A 14,896-nucleotide genomic window follows, 5' to 3' on the forward strand; every position below is an offset into this window, starting at 1 on the left:
TGCAGTATGTTCGTATCTTCGTGTTGCGACGACGGTCATTCATCGGATAGGTGAAAAACGCTCTAAGTGGCGGGAGCATAACTGAACTGGCCTTCTCTTTGTGCGAATGTAGTCATACAGTTAGTGCATAATATTTTACTTCGGTAACGCCGCAGACAAGTCTACGGTGTATGAACAAGCACCGTACCTGTTGAACTCTAACCGTAATGACAACAGAAAGTCCTTGTTCTCCCTTTGATCAATCCTACAAAAAGCGAATAAACGATAAGTATAAAGTGGTAGCTTTGTGATCCACAAGGGCCGCTTTTGCTTTTGCCTTTATCAAACATTGATGTTCAAAGATTCGTTACGGCTCAGCGGTACCATACATTGAGTGGTAAAAACGTATAGCTTACATTTCCTGCTAATTGCGTCGCGCGAATACTTTTTCTAAGTACAGACATGTTTCCTTTAACTGTCTAATCTTCTAAGCAGCGCTCAAAATGACAAGTGGAAGGCTTCTTCTCTTTATTGTATTCGAAAGCTCACATTTGATTTGGCGCTTTTCAAAGATTCTTTGAATAACTACGCTTTGCTCTCAGCCATTCCCCTTTTTATCATTCGTAAACGTAGGGTAATAAACGTATGTAATTATTAAACTATAATGGATCTCTGGTTATTCCGCATTAAATAGTAAATTATCTTCCTATTTGGAATCCAAGTGGAAAATCTAAACTCAATTTGGATGGTCCGGATTGCGGAGAATCACACTGAAGCTCCTCCTACAAAGATCCCTGGATGTTCTCAGAATTACTGATAAACACCAAGGTTTTACCAAGGTTTTCGGCGTGAGGTTTCCTTAAAAAAAAAAAGCTAAGCTTTATTGTATCTAGATGAACTACAAGTTTTACTAGTGAGTGACTACTATGCGGCTACTGTTTTCGAATGTTATCGGCTTTCATCGTCTACCCAGTTAGTCTGTAGAGGCGATAATTGACTCAGGTCTTAAAGCTGCTTTACGAGGGCTACAGGGTCTAATGGTGAAAGTATAATGCGAGTTTTATGTAAATGTTTCTAGGCTGTTCTGCCGTGAGATAAATAAAAGCAGAGATACCACCTTCGTGGTACGGACAACTTTAACAACAATGACTACAACAGAATTTGCATCCTTTTTGTAGGCAACACCGGTGCGCAGCCAACCGCAAAGGTGCTTCGGTTGTCACTGCCGCTATGACCTACCATTCAGAGAGCAGGCGACGGACGTACCGAGGTGACCGCAACATCAACATCAAGATCTCTGTAGATCATATCAGATGTGTAATATAAGATTTTCATTTAACAGAAAACGGAAAATGTCTCTGAAAATGCTATCTTTATTTAAATGGTACTAGGCATATCACACGTCATGGTGATTTCTTTTTGCATACACAATTAGCATGGTATTCATAAATGTGTATCTCTAAGTTATGTTAACTTTTTCGGCATAAGCTTGCCGAAGCCCGTAATGTCCATAATCGGTGCTTCTAAAACTGATTTCGGGACTAAAGTTGCTCGCTTAAATTATTTTGTCGAATATTTGTAAGTGGTTATAGATCTCTCTTCTGAAGTCCTACATTTCTATTTCTGAAACTAGATTGAACAGACTGTAACGCTAAATTACATTACAATTACTGCTACAGAAATAATTACTGCTTTTCCTTATATAACGTTGAACGTATCGTAGTGTTTTTAACGATTATCTCGACAACCACTGAACAGTCTAAAACATTTCATTATGAGGCTTGTTAAATATTTCAAGTTCATACAACCAGTAAAATTTTTTGATTATGAGAACGTTTTGGCGTTAATTTTTGAAAAAAACATTTTCAAAAGATCGAAACATATAACGGACTATTTTGGCACAGAACTAAAATTTTCAAATTCATTGAAGAGCTGGTAAAAATAGTTGCGAAATATTTCTTGGCTCACGCACTCAAAAGATGCAAGCCTCCATCCACTGAACAAAACAGAGATAGCTTTTTGAAAAAAAGGCTAGTCGCGTAAATGAAAACATGTTTAGATTCCGAGGAATGAGTGAAATTCAAATAATGACATGGAATATAAAGGAACGAAGTTGAGTGTAATAAATTAAAAAGCAAATTAAATATTATCGAATGTACAAACAAGGATTTTCAGGTAAAATAAAATATAGATAGATTGGCAAAAGTAAGAAAAGCATTATTTTATATATTAAATGAGTCAATATAATACAATACAGTGAAGGATAAAACAAGATTGAAGGAGCTAATGAGTATCGCATTGTGCTTACATAAACTCTTACTGACTACATATTTCGATGAGAATTTAGTTCATTAAATCATTCTCGTGTTATAGTTTTGTCCTCATGATAGTGTTGTAGTAGCGTATTTAGGTACTTTTTTTTTACTCAGGAACACCAGATGAGGCGATCGAGGTTCGAAACCGGGTGTAGACACACGTCGTATCGTGCTGGGGGCTACTCGTCTGAAGCAATGCTCAAGGGCCGTACCGGATGTTAAATATGAAATTTTAACTTGCTATTATAATCTGAACTACATTTATAAGGGTTTCTTCATATTCTGTTAACAGTTTAAAAGAATATTACATAGTTTATTATATGCGTTCAGTCGGAGGCATATACTTCAAAAATTATAATTAGTTTACTATAATCATGAACACATTGTCTATCTTATATAGGTTACCAATCTGATAGTTAAAATTAGATAACATTTTTGAAATCATTTGTGAACCTGTCAAAACTATGCTGAGTTTTCGATTGATCTATTAGCTCATTCTATATATTTATGGTGTCTACTCGTAGCGCGTTATAGCAATAAGTGGAATAATGTTTATGAAAAGTAAAAACTCTTTGAGACGAATTTCTCATTTTTTCTTCACCGAATGCTTCGAAACTAAGAATACAAAAACTAATCTTTTTCATATTTGTAAACATAATATTCTTGTAAAATACAAATCAGATATTGAATAACACCTAGGCATATATATATCGTTACAGTCGTGATGCTAACCCAATGCACCAATCGAAATAAAACTGACTTGAAAGGAACGATGCTTTATTGAATTACAACCTCAATACGAATAGAATAGAGTGACAATAAGCATAATGCTGAATTGATTACTTATGTAATCAAATTTCAGGTAAGAATTTCGTTGTTGGAAGAAAACTGAACAGTAATATTTCGTTGGCTGCTGTATGTTAAGTTGTAGTACAAGCATGGACGGCTCTTGGCGGTTTCGAAAGACGTAAAATTTCTACTAGTTAGAAGTCTACTAATAATTTACTATGCATTCGCCATCATTTTTCACGACCTTCTCCAGTATTTCATTCAATTTATCTACTCCCTTTTGCTATTTCCTTTCTCCATCCTGAAGTTGAACTCGTTCTAACCAGCTTTGAGACTCTTCACTGCTAAATATACCGTTACGAATTTGATCCACGCTAGTAATTGGGAAATGTGATAACCCATCAAAATGAGGCCTTGATAATATGATTAGAATAAAATAACCTCCTACGTAAGCTCTTGCAAGGCAGCTCTAACGATATTTGCCATATGCGGCCTAGAACTGCCATAGGTTAAGACCACCTTCTCTTGTTTACTGCCGCTACAATCCTATCCTTTCCTGCGTTTTCCATTGCATGAACTCCCTCCAGTCTTACCAGAAAATCCAGAAATCTTGCTGAAATTTAGGTTTAGGCGCATCTCCTAGAGCTGCCCGGTCCTTTTGCTACCTTGTAACAACGTAAAACACCACTTCTTGACATCAAGAGCAAATCTGCGTAGAAATCTATCATTAAGGTTAGCTGTCATTACGTATCAGCTAGGCTGTTAAAGAACAAGAAGCCGCACTTTCTCTTGTGTTTTGCTCAGTTTTTGATAATCTTTTCTAGATTCAAGATCACAGACAGTAGAGGTGTTTGTTGCGTATTTCTCGGCCAGTTAATAGAAACGCTCAATAGACCTCGGATGACCGGCCTGAGTAGGGTACATACATCAAGTCCCATTTTGATTTTCGCAAATGCCTCTTAGCTATCCTGTCGGTTGCGGCGATTTTGTTGTACACGGCGAAAATATGTCGGGCTGTTCCCATAGCTATAAGATTTTCGCAAAATGCAAAAAGATATCAAAAATACACTTTTTTTCTCCAAGAACATCCATCTTTGGGGCTCGAGCTCGATGCAAAATTTCGTTCGATGCGCAATGAATGTAAAATGGGTTTATGGAATAACGAGTACGCACTTTCAAATGGTGCATAGAAGTAAATAAACAGTAGAGAGGAAAAAGACGCATTACAAAAACTGCCCTTACGTATGCTACAACACAATCGATCTGGCAAAATACACGCATCTTTGCTTGGTATTATTCAGTAATCCTTATTGGGTACGCTTTACACCTAAAAAGAACTCTGTTGTCACGAACACGTAGGGCCGATATTATTAAGCGCCAAATTATCTTAATGTGTTCCTATAGATGATCGTTAAAAATACAGTTGAGCAACTTAATTGAAACAATAAGTATGACAAACAGCGACGCTTACTTCCAAGATGTCGATCAAGATCTGAATCTGATGCAGTTGGCTGCATGTAGATATGCTAATACTCTGAACATCCTCTCGGAAACATGCAGCTAAAGTGCCTCTATATATTAACTTTTGATAATTATCATATGAGGATACGTTATTTTCCACAAGCACAAAATAATCCCAATCAAGACTTTTTGAAGTCAAAAGTTTATCCAATTTTAACTTTGAAATAGACTTGATGCATTGGGGGGTGCTTGATATCTATGTCCACTTATCTATCATGTATTCCTCTGCTGCTTTAAACAATACTGTGAGTAAAATGGTTTTTTACCTTGTTGCTTCTTACGGGCTTTGTCACAGATAGCTGGTCTAAGGTGAACACTGTCCCCAGCATCGGACACACAACGTTGAGTGCACACGAGTACTCCAAGACAGCTCTTTTTTAAAATGTGCACATTGTGATTGTTTGTGTTGCGCATAGCCCATCCTGATGAATGCCGCTTTGCTTCCTCACAATCCGGGCGATATACAAAGCGACAGTGCCCATCAGCCCACTCGTTGTACGGATCAAATGAGGTTACCTGTATTTCAAAATGTAAATGCTTATTATTATTTACAGCATGACACAATAGCGGGACAATGGAATAATTCAGTTAATTACGGTAATTGTAAATGCCTTTCACCACATGAGCAGCAGCTGTACAGTTACCGTTAAAATTAATGTTATCATTCAAAACGCGCATTCTTTTAACATGCAATAACCTACGAACTGATCCACGTACAAGATATTACCTATCGAGAGTCCTTACAGGTTTGCCTCTTGCGACGAATAACTTAGAAATCTTAATCAAAAACAGAGGAATTCAAAAAGAATTAGCTATGCTTGCTTTGATCAGAATAGACAAATTTGAACTGGAGGAGTTCTCTGCTGAGGCACTTCCAGATGCTGTTTCGGTAGATGAAATTAACGATAGCGTTGTTTTTCGAGCTATAAATCAATTGATATTTGAGATAAACAACTTTTTTTTACTGTGATTATTCCTCGTTATGACTCGTAATGGCTGTTATAATTAGGCTGATTATTCAGCCTGGCAATTTTACCGTTTTGGTTCTTGTTGCCGTATGATTTTCTGTCTCTATTATGTGAAAAGCTCTAGTTGCTGTGCGGCGCACTGTCCCTAAGAATAGCACCGGGCGCCCCTCGGGTGCAAAAAAAGTCATGAACAGCAGCCACAGTAACAGCCACGACAGCATCTGCTTTAGCAGAGACAACATCGGTTACTGAACGGCCGAGTAGCCATTATTATTATGTTGTTGGATGCTTCGAGCTGCTGCTGGGGATGCCTGTGGCTTCGAGCCTCGTTGCTGTCCTATTGGAGACGGACTACTCTTGTTCTGTCACTCTCTGTACTTCGTCTCATCATTTTGCTCTTTTCCTTGTTTTCCGTAGAAGGCGAACAACAGCAGCGACTGCCAGCCTCCGTTTTGGTTGTTATTGTTTTCCCTTTGCTACTGCTGCTGCCGTATGCTATGTGACAGCCGGCACTAAACAGAGTGGAAAAGAGCGCTGCTTGATAGTGTGTAACACTTTGCCTACTTCACAATGCTGTCATTGCTCGAGGCGCGAAGACTCCGTGAGGGAGGTAGAGTCTAACAACGGAGCAAGCGACGGAGCGCGACCCGGTAGGGAAAACGTTAAAGGTAGTTGCCCGTTTGACGGTCTAACCAACATTTCAACCTTCGCCTGGTCACTAAAGGATAGCGAGGACGAAAGAAAGGAAGACCCTAATGTACGCGCTACCAATGACTTGACGCCGCGCCTTCATTACCTATTACTCCACTACCTCTACCAGTGTCGGTGGGTTAGAAGCGATCGCTTTTTGATTCCTGGGGCCACAGGTCCACACCGCTATCGTCCCATGGTCGCCGTCGCTTCGGCATTGCGTGACTCGACAAGATTATACCAAGAAACGAACGTCTATTGGAGCAACAGCAATATAGAAGGTAGACTGATTCTTGAGCTGTTGAGCTGCCGAAGAGACACTTCAACATCAACAGCAACATGAGTCGTTATAGAGGAAGCAGTAACGAGATTCAACCATTCGAAACAGCAACAGTAAACGCTGAATAATAATGATAATCAGCATTGAGCATCGTGTCTGTGTTCGCAATGCGTCCACTTGCATGGTCACTTGAAGAGGACAGTATACTTCATTGGCTGCAGCTGCAGCGCACGAAAAGTTGGAACTTTTGGAAGAGGAACTATATATTGCAATAATAACATTACTGCATGGAAAGTCCCTTTTCAAATAAAGGCAACTTAAATGGCAATGTATAAATAAAGCGCATGCCTTTATGTAGAATATACTATTGAACAGTTTTTTCGTTGAGCCAAAAAGTCACCAATAAAAAGAATTTCGAACAACTAAATAACATTGAATAAATTCTCAAAATTCTATATTTCGATTTCGCGGGAACGATATCGAAACTGTTTTGAAATAGGACAAATTAAGCAGAGGTGTATACGCTTGGTGCATGATCTTTCCTTCGACTTGTGAGTCGTCGTGGAAGCAAATAAGCCTCATTAGACATACACGTTTTACACAAGAATAAGATAAAGCCTTCGAAATACAGACTGGCTTTGAGATGGCTGAAGATTTGAAACTATTGTTTAAAATTGATTTTGCCAATTAGAGTGATATTAATAGAAACAACAATCAGATCCACGAAATTTTTAATTAGCTTATTTGAGTACCTCCTTCGCTTGCTTTGAGAACCCACTGTTTCCTAATAGCTCTTATATCACTCAACATTAACTTAGTATATGCTTTTTCCGCCTGCCCGATTTGGTGTAGTCAATTGTTCTAGGCTTCAATTCATAATTCAACAAATACGTTATATCAAAATGAGCAAACATACACAAAAGCTATGGATATGAGTAGCACCTGTCGTACTAAGTTGTTTTGAGGAAGAAAGAAGTGTTTAGTAATACAGCCACAAACGAGGTTAAGGCTCAGGTATACAACTTCCTTTTACACCCTTGATTATATCGACCTCTATATCGATTAACAGTAGACATCTGTTACGATTCGAAACTATCCATCAAGACAGTTTAGATTACGTAAAAATCGTTAGTCGGAGCTTGTGTCACCTTGAAATGTCACCTACATATAAACGAATTAGTATGTGCTGCTAATCCAAGAAAGGTTTAACTGAACTGCAGGCCTCAAACTCTGCAGTAGTCGAAAACTCAATATTGGAATGTATCATATTATTATAGAGGAAAAACATGTCTTTACATACAATACAATCTGTATTCTTTAAGCAGAATTAAGGCTGGCTCATACTGATCAAACATTCATGAAAATGTTAAATTAACGAGTCCCACGAAAGCACCACATTTTCACAGTGGAGTCAAATGCTTGGAATGCAAACAGCTGATGCAAAGAATTTAATGTGACACAATACGGGCTTATAAGCAAAAGGGCGCATATAAAGAAAAATAGAGAATATGTAAATTACTGAGAATACGTATTACCACAGTATTACATGTGGAACTGCCACTCAGTCAGGCACAGCCAAACCGTGTACGCATTCAATATGGAATATCTCGCTTTTTCTCTTCAAAACCTGTTTGCCATTTTACGGGATCTACAAGCTGCTATATATATATATATATATATATATATATATATATATATATATATATATAAGCTGCTGTATAATGCGTTATTACCCGACTATATTTTCTGTTCCGGAAAAAGATCCGAATTTTTTTGTGCTACGCCGTGCCCGTGATGGTGCATTAGTGAAGTTTTGCCCACGAAACCTAGATACATGCGAGGTAGTTTAGATTTGGAAACGGACGCATTCCAGTTCCACGAATCATGCCTCGTACTGAAAGTCAGCCATTTTAAGTCTTAACGATAGTACCGAAAATAGAATTCAAAACATTTATTTTAGGCCCTTTTCAATATGTTACAATATCTATTCGTAACCTTACATTATTCGGTTGTAGAAGTGCCCCCTTTGGCCCCTTACGTTCATAAGATACTAATCAGTCACATGAACACAAAATCAATGGCAGTTTGGACTATGTTTGAAACTGAAATCGGACATGCTGTCAAGAACCTCTATGATAAAGTAAGCATACAAAACTCCTCAACGACTATAAGCGATTTCAAATTAACATACTGAACTTGCATTTATTAATAGCATTTCGATCCTAATTTGAGGCATATTTAGTCTAACAACATTCACTGAGAAAATCAAATTATGACCTCATCAGAGAAACCCTAAATATTGTAACCTCGAATTGGAGCAAAAGTTAACTTTTGACTGAGGAGTTTCAGACCGCGTAAACACCGCACAATGAATGTACGTAACTAAAACAAAATGTGCATGAAGTATTGCTTCATTTAATACCCTTAAATCTTAATGCCGCCAGTCAGAATTCGAAAATCGTGAGCTCACCTGCTCATCCGGTATGTCCTTGCCTGAATAAAAAAGATGTGCTGTGTAACCTGTTTCGACCTTCCTTCATAGCTCACTGGTCTTAGTGTTTCATCAAAGAGCCACACCCAATGCTGTTTACTGTTCGACTTAAATACGTCTTCCTTACGGTGGGCTGTTCAGCGCTATTGGGGTAAATTGTTACAAATTGGGCGAAAGCTATAGGCAGACTACATGAGAAGTGATATACGAGACGTGAATAGAAAGACATTACTGATAGCAGCTGATGTTGGCTGTTGCGATAACAGCAGTCTGTTTATGAGAAAGATATGAAACTAGCAGGTTACACGCGGCCGCAAGAAACAACAATTTCGACTACAGATGATGATCCACCCGCAAACACGACTGCCACCACCCCCTCCACCAAAGCGAACGTCGCTTCAAACTTGGAATAGCTGTAATAACTATAAGCGGAGCGATCCAGCGGGAGGGCGAAAATAGTCGGCCATTCAGGTACGATCTAAAGTGCTCGAGGTAAATGATATGCACTGGCCATCGGTGTGCACTTGTTGCTTCATGCTGCTTCATCGAACAGACAAGACAATTGTAACAGATCACTCCGAAGTAGATGCCCATTCGCAATCGAAACGGAATGGCAAAATAAATGGTCATATAATAGCCTGCCATTGAAGTCCATGACGCCGACCAGCAGCACGCTTCAAGAACCAAAATAGGACTGCCAGGACCGTACTGACGCTGCTGCTGTTGCTGCCACTAAAGCGACGAGTGCGGCTGGTCATTTCTATTTCTTGTGCTCGGCCTGTCTAAGCATGTGATACCGAAAAACAACAGCATCCAACGCACTGACGCTCAAAACTCGAAGGAAAGGTTAAAAGGATCACGATGTCACCAGTAAACGATGACTACTGCTTTAATAATTGGCTTTGACTCCACAGATGTATATAGGTAGCACAATAACAAAAAAATATGATGTGATGAGACAAGAACGAAAACGAGCAGCAAAAGAAAAACCAGTGAACTATTCAAGCAATTTTCTTAGTTAACTACCGGCATATATGATGGAAAGCGGCCAGCAGGGATTAACGTTAGCCCTTTGATCTTGTCAACCAGTGTCAAAATTGTCATTTTATGTAAACATAAGAATTTATACAAGTATCGCCTTAGGACATGTGTTTTTTTTGTTACTTTTGTATTTTATTTTTATGTTTTTATATTACATTTTTTCTTTTTTTATATATCTTATTGTTAAGGTTGTGAAACAATTCAGGTTTTAGGCACTAATCCGAAATATCTATTTCTTAGTCATCTCATTTGTTCGTTTATCGGACTCTTGATAAAGAAGCATAACGAGCACTGATGCTGATTTCGTTTAATATTCCCTCGAGACATGCGCAAACCGACACTATAACCATTGTTTAAAAATGGACGCTCTTCGTAATTGCAAAATGCAACCGAATTAACTGCAATGGAGCGCTATGCGTGCATATCTGCTGTCGGCTTACAGCCATTTTTGACACTATAATACAGATCAATACAATATCGTCTGAGATGATCCAAGCAAAAAAACGAAGCTGAGATATCGCCCTACCCACATCCGTGAAAATGATCTGAAGAATTTAGTATGTCTATAAGCAGCTTGTCAGTGCTGTCGGTCAAACAGACATGAAATAATAATAGATGCCTCTGTGATCCGTGAATTAGTCTGATCAGAACTGCCCGGCTTTATTCGAACTTAAAATAGTAAAATATTATGCCAGACTTAGATTTTACTGCATTATTGGTAATTTGTGTAGCACTTAACACTTAGAATAATGAACACGTTTACCGATGTTTCAGAACGGCTTATAGTTTGCTATTTTGATGTACGTAGTTGTACTTAAACAAGCTAAAGACGTGACCTAAGTTGGACAAAATCTTTCAACCTCCCGTTTTTGTAGTAAAATCATTGTTATGCTATTTACAGTAGTACTAATACCGAAAAAGGGCACCAACCATTTATCCTTATCTTACTTTAGTGCTCGCTGGTAAATACTTTTCAGATTCATATTTTACTATTTTTGTTATTATGCAAAGAGCAAGGGGAAGAGGAAAGCCAGACAAACTGATTTTGCTATACTATATTTTCACCCACTAAATCCGCAATGCTTAATTTTTTAAAATTACTCGTGCACTAGCCTCCTTCAACACTACGTAAAATTTTGCAACTTAAATCACAGACATACGTCGATTTACAGATAAAATCTTGCTTTATGTGAACACTGGACAAAAGATTTGAGTCATATGAGTTTACGCGCAGCAAAAGAGGAAGTGCCAGTTAACTCCAATGACTGTCATTGGAGTTAACTGGCATAGCAAATGCCTTGACTTACCAATCGATTATTCAAGTAGAACGTGAATTGGCACATGCTTAAAACTGGGTTATACCACCCATTAAAAAATTAATAATGTTAAAGAGATAAATATGCATCGCTTTATCAGTTGTTCAATTGTAGAGGTATTGAACAGTTAACCTTAGACGACGAATCGATTAATGGAGACTCTCTCATTTGGGACATAATATTTCCTACGTTTCTGATATGTGGGGTTTTCATATTTGTGTTGTGCGTATACGGACATGTGTATTAAACTGGTTCCTGACTTTGGGTTCGAGTAGAAGCCGGTCGTCAGCTGATTTGAAATCAGCCTGCGTGTATTGAAAACGGCCTCAGTTGTTAGGCGGATATAGCGACTAAGCGATACCACCAGCGAAAACACACCAATATTAGGGTGAAGGGATCAAAGAAGGAAAAAGCTAGCTCTACTGAAGTAGGATTTACGATTATGCAACATACAACAGTGCTCTTGATACTTGTATAGGTTTTCAAATAAATAGGTGTCACTCTAACTTAAATACAACTCCTTTTTCAAAATTTGTGCCTACGTCATTTCAAATTATTCTAGTTGTTCTAAATGGTTTCTGTCAGTGCGTCTGTTTATACCTATATGCGCCGTTGTTGGTTAGTAAACGTCATCTCATTAACGTTGCTGCCACTGTTAGAACGTTTATTGAAGCCTCTTTAACCGCAAACCGCCGACACAACCAAGAAGGACTACTGGCTCTTGATGTATTCTATTCAGTCGTAGTCAGTATTAAACGAAGTTAAATGAGTCGCGCTGGTAGTATTCGTAGTAGAAGTAAAGGTAACATTATCATGCACCAAGCAGAACTTTTACTAGCGTCCCACTTTAACCCAATGCTCGTTGTTGAGTTTCCGACAACAGCAGCAGCCAAATTCATTCATTTTTCATCGCTCATACAAATGTGACAGTAGTAATGTCATCGTTTGCGTCCATTAGGAGAGTTGTTGGTGTCGCGCATGTGATTGTTACTAGTAAGTTACCATGTACCTTCCCACTTAGTCTGTTTCAGCTGCGCGCTACCAACACAGCAGTTCATCGCTAGAATCCTTCAGCGGTCGAACAAGTAAAATGGCCTAAATGGGTTCTGCTTTGTTGAGGCTTGGAACTTTACTCCCCATAGATTCCACATCCGATCTACCTATGCGTTAGGTCGCAGTCGCGCTCCCTCGACAGTCGCAAAGATATTGGACAGTTCTTACTTTTATCTTTAACCAAATAGTAGCTCTAACTGAAATAGATCTACATCGATCACGCGTAAAATTTGGAAATAAAAGTTCAATATAGTATAGGTAACGTTTATTGGTGACTAAATACGTAATAGAACAATAGAAATATGCTGTACGACATTCTCCACTAGGCGTCCACAGTCTTCAATGATTTGCCCTTCGGGCAGCACATTATGATGGATGTGCGTATGTATATATATAGGTTAAGTCGACCTCATATGTAACGATATTGTGTTAACTATTGTGGATGCAGAATTCCGAATGGAAAGTATAACTAGGTACAAGGAATTGTTGGTGTTATATTTAAAAAAAAACTGAGCGTTATTTAAAGGGGTCTCAGCGAAATGGCTATGGCCCCTAAAATGGTGAACTTCTCAACTTCTATTCCGCTCACACCTTCTCGAAATTGGTGACTACTAGTAGAGCACCTGTAATGACATTGTATGTTTTAAGGTTGCCACATTTTACTGTCCCTTGAAACGTTTAAATAACGGCACTGGATTTTAATCTGCTAACAGTGTTGTTAAAAGTATATCCTAATAATATTAATTTTACAATAGGTGACCTGTTCTATAGATTTTTTTCTTTTCATTTTGTTTTGCATTTTGCGGTAAATGACACGTAAGGAGCGAAAATAACGATTATAGGTTTTATAAATTATAAAGTGAAGAAATAAGAAGGGATATTCACCACAAAAAAACTGAATAATTTCGAACGAAATCATTCCTTAAATTTGTTTTGAGTAGCGATAGCATATCATTGTAAATAGCGACAAGTGAAGTCGCATAGTTGGTAAGTGTTCCAAGTATCGCATCGCAGCCTTCTGCGACTCGAATCTGCAAAAAGAATCTACAAAGGCACTGTTGACTTTCTGATCTTAATGGTCTCTCGAAACCACACCTTCTTCAAAATAAGTAATTCATCCACTAAGCCGCTAATTTGTACTCTTCATAACATTTCGTTATAAGGCAGTGGGTTGAAAATCTATGACGTGGCAATCCGTTGTTGATGGCTTTTCTTCGAGACAACGTGACGTACCTCGTAGATAGAAAATGTAACCTGTTCGTGCGCTGTCGGCCGTTTTCCATCTCATTCTTCTGTTTAATTCACGATTGCCACATGTAAGTGTCACAAATACCTTGTCAATCGTAACACCAAACACACCACTACGACGTGCAGACTGCGCAGGCACAGGAAAAGAAATAATTTGTTCGCTGGTGGTCTCAGTCGTATTGCACTTCGTCCGATCGGATATAATACATAAATTTGAAAAAGTACGACTTCGAATTAAAGTACTATTACATCTTGGACGTATAAGAGATAGTCGTTTTGTGACATTTGGTGAACTAAAGCACTGCACAAAAATGAAGGGTATAGACGCTTCAGGCAAGCCGACTAGCCTCGTGACTTACGCTGAAGATAATGACTGGCAACGACGGCCAGAGAGCAAAAAATGCTGTTTTATCGGAGAGATCAAACGTTAACAATAAATCCAATACAATATTATTTCAGAGCTGCACGAAAAACTTTGTTGACAAATACTGGCATCATTGTAAAGGTATAGATTAAAATAAGTTTCTCTACCAAAGTGGAATTAAGCTGAAAACAATGTTATTTTGCTCAATAGTGAAAGCGGATTTGCGCTATAAAACAGCTAATGCACCAAGGGCCATAATGGCAGCCCATAAAATCAAGCAAAGATTCAATTGCAAAAAATAATACAAGCTCAATAAACTTATTTGCTTGATCTATGTTTGGAATAATCACAATGCTTTATGTAAATTATGCATAATGTAATTTGACGGTACTATATATGCAAAAAAATGTATTTGAGCTAGACGCATTTTTGTGCACAGTGGTCGCATATTTCACCGCATTGCCACAGCTAAATGGATGTTCTCATTGCTGTGGGGACAACCACTATCGGACGCGTGTGCTTTCTCTGCTAAGGCCGGCCTCACAACTTCGAAAATGGCATCGATGATTGCTGCGATGGTAGCTATAATAGTTGAGCGCACAGAGAGCATCAGGACGCAGCCACCATCACAAGTAGTAGCCTGCAGGTAGGCCCAACTAGCAGCTACCCAATGACACAAATGCAGTACTAATGCCGTCCCATTTCGATGTCATGCGGCCGAGGCTTCAATGGTCACGATTAGTGACAACAAACCGCAAAGCATCCATTCACCCGTCTATTTTGGTATCAATCAATCAATCACCGGTGAATGATAGCACCCACTCTTAAAAGGTGTCCAGTA

The 14,896-nt window shown here is 38.6% G+C and overlaps 1 protein-coding gene across 5 annotated transcripts in view; it reads right to left on the reverse strand.

Annotated features, from left to right (window-relative positions):
* The window catches only part of LOC111263358 (uncharacterized), a 49,364-nt gene that overhangs the window by 18,211 nt on the left and 16,257 nt on the right, over nucleotides 1–14,896 (reverse strand). For 4 of the 5 annotated variants that reach the window (XM_022838361.2, XM_022838362.2, XM_022838360.2 and 1 more), the window contains exon 3: nucleotides 4,871–5,120. In XM_022838361.2, the coding sequence (XP_022694096.1) occupies nucleotides 4,871–5,120 (250 nt within the window). Of the gene's footprint in view, nucleotides 1–4,870; nucleotides 5,121–9,012; nucleotides 10,382–14,896 lie in introns of those variants that run through there. The other variant, XM_022838363.2, reaches the window with a different exon arrangement.

Source organism: Varroa jacobsoni, unplaced genomic scaffold (genome assembly GCF_002532875.2).
Source record: "Varroa jacobsoni isolate VJ856 unplaced genomic scaffold, vjacob_1.0 scaffold_759, whole genome shotgun sequence".
Lineage (NCBI taxonomy): Eukaryota > Metazoa > Arthropoda > Arachnida > Mesostigmata > Varroidae > Varroa > Varroa jacobsoni.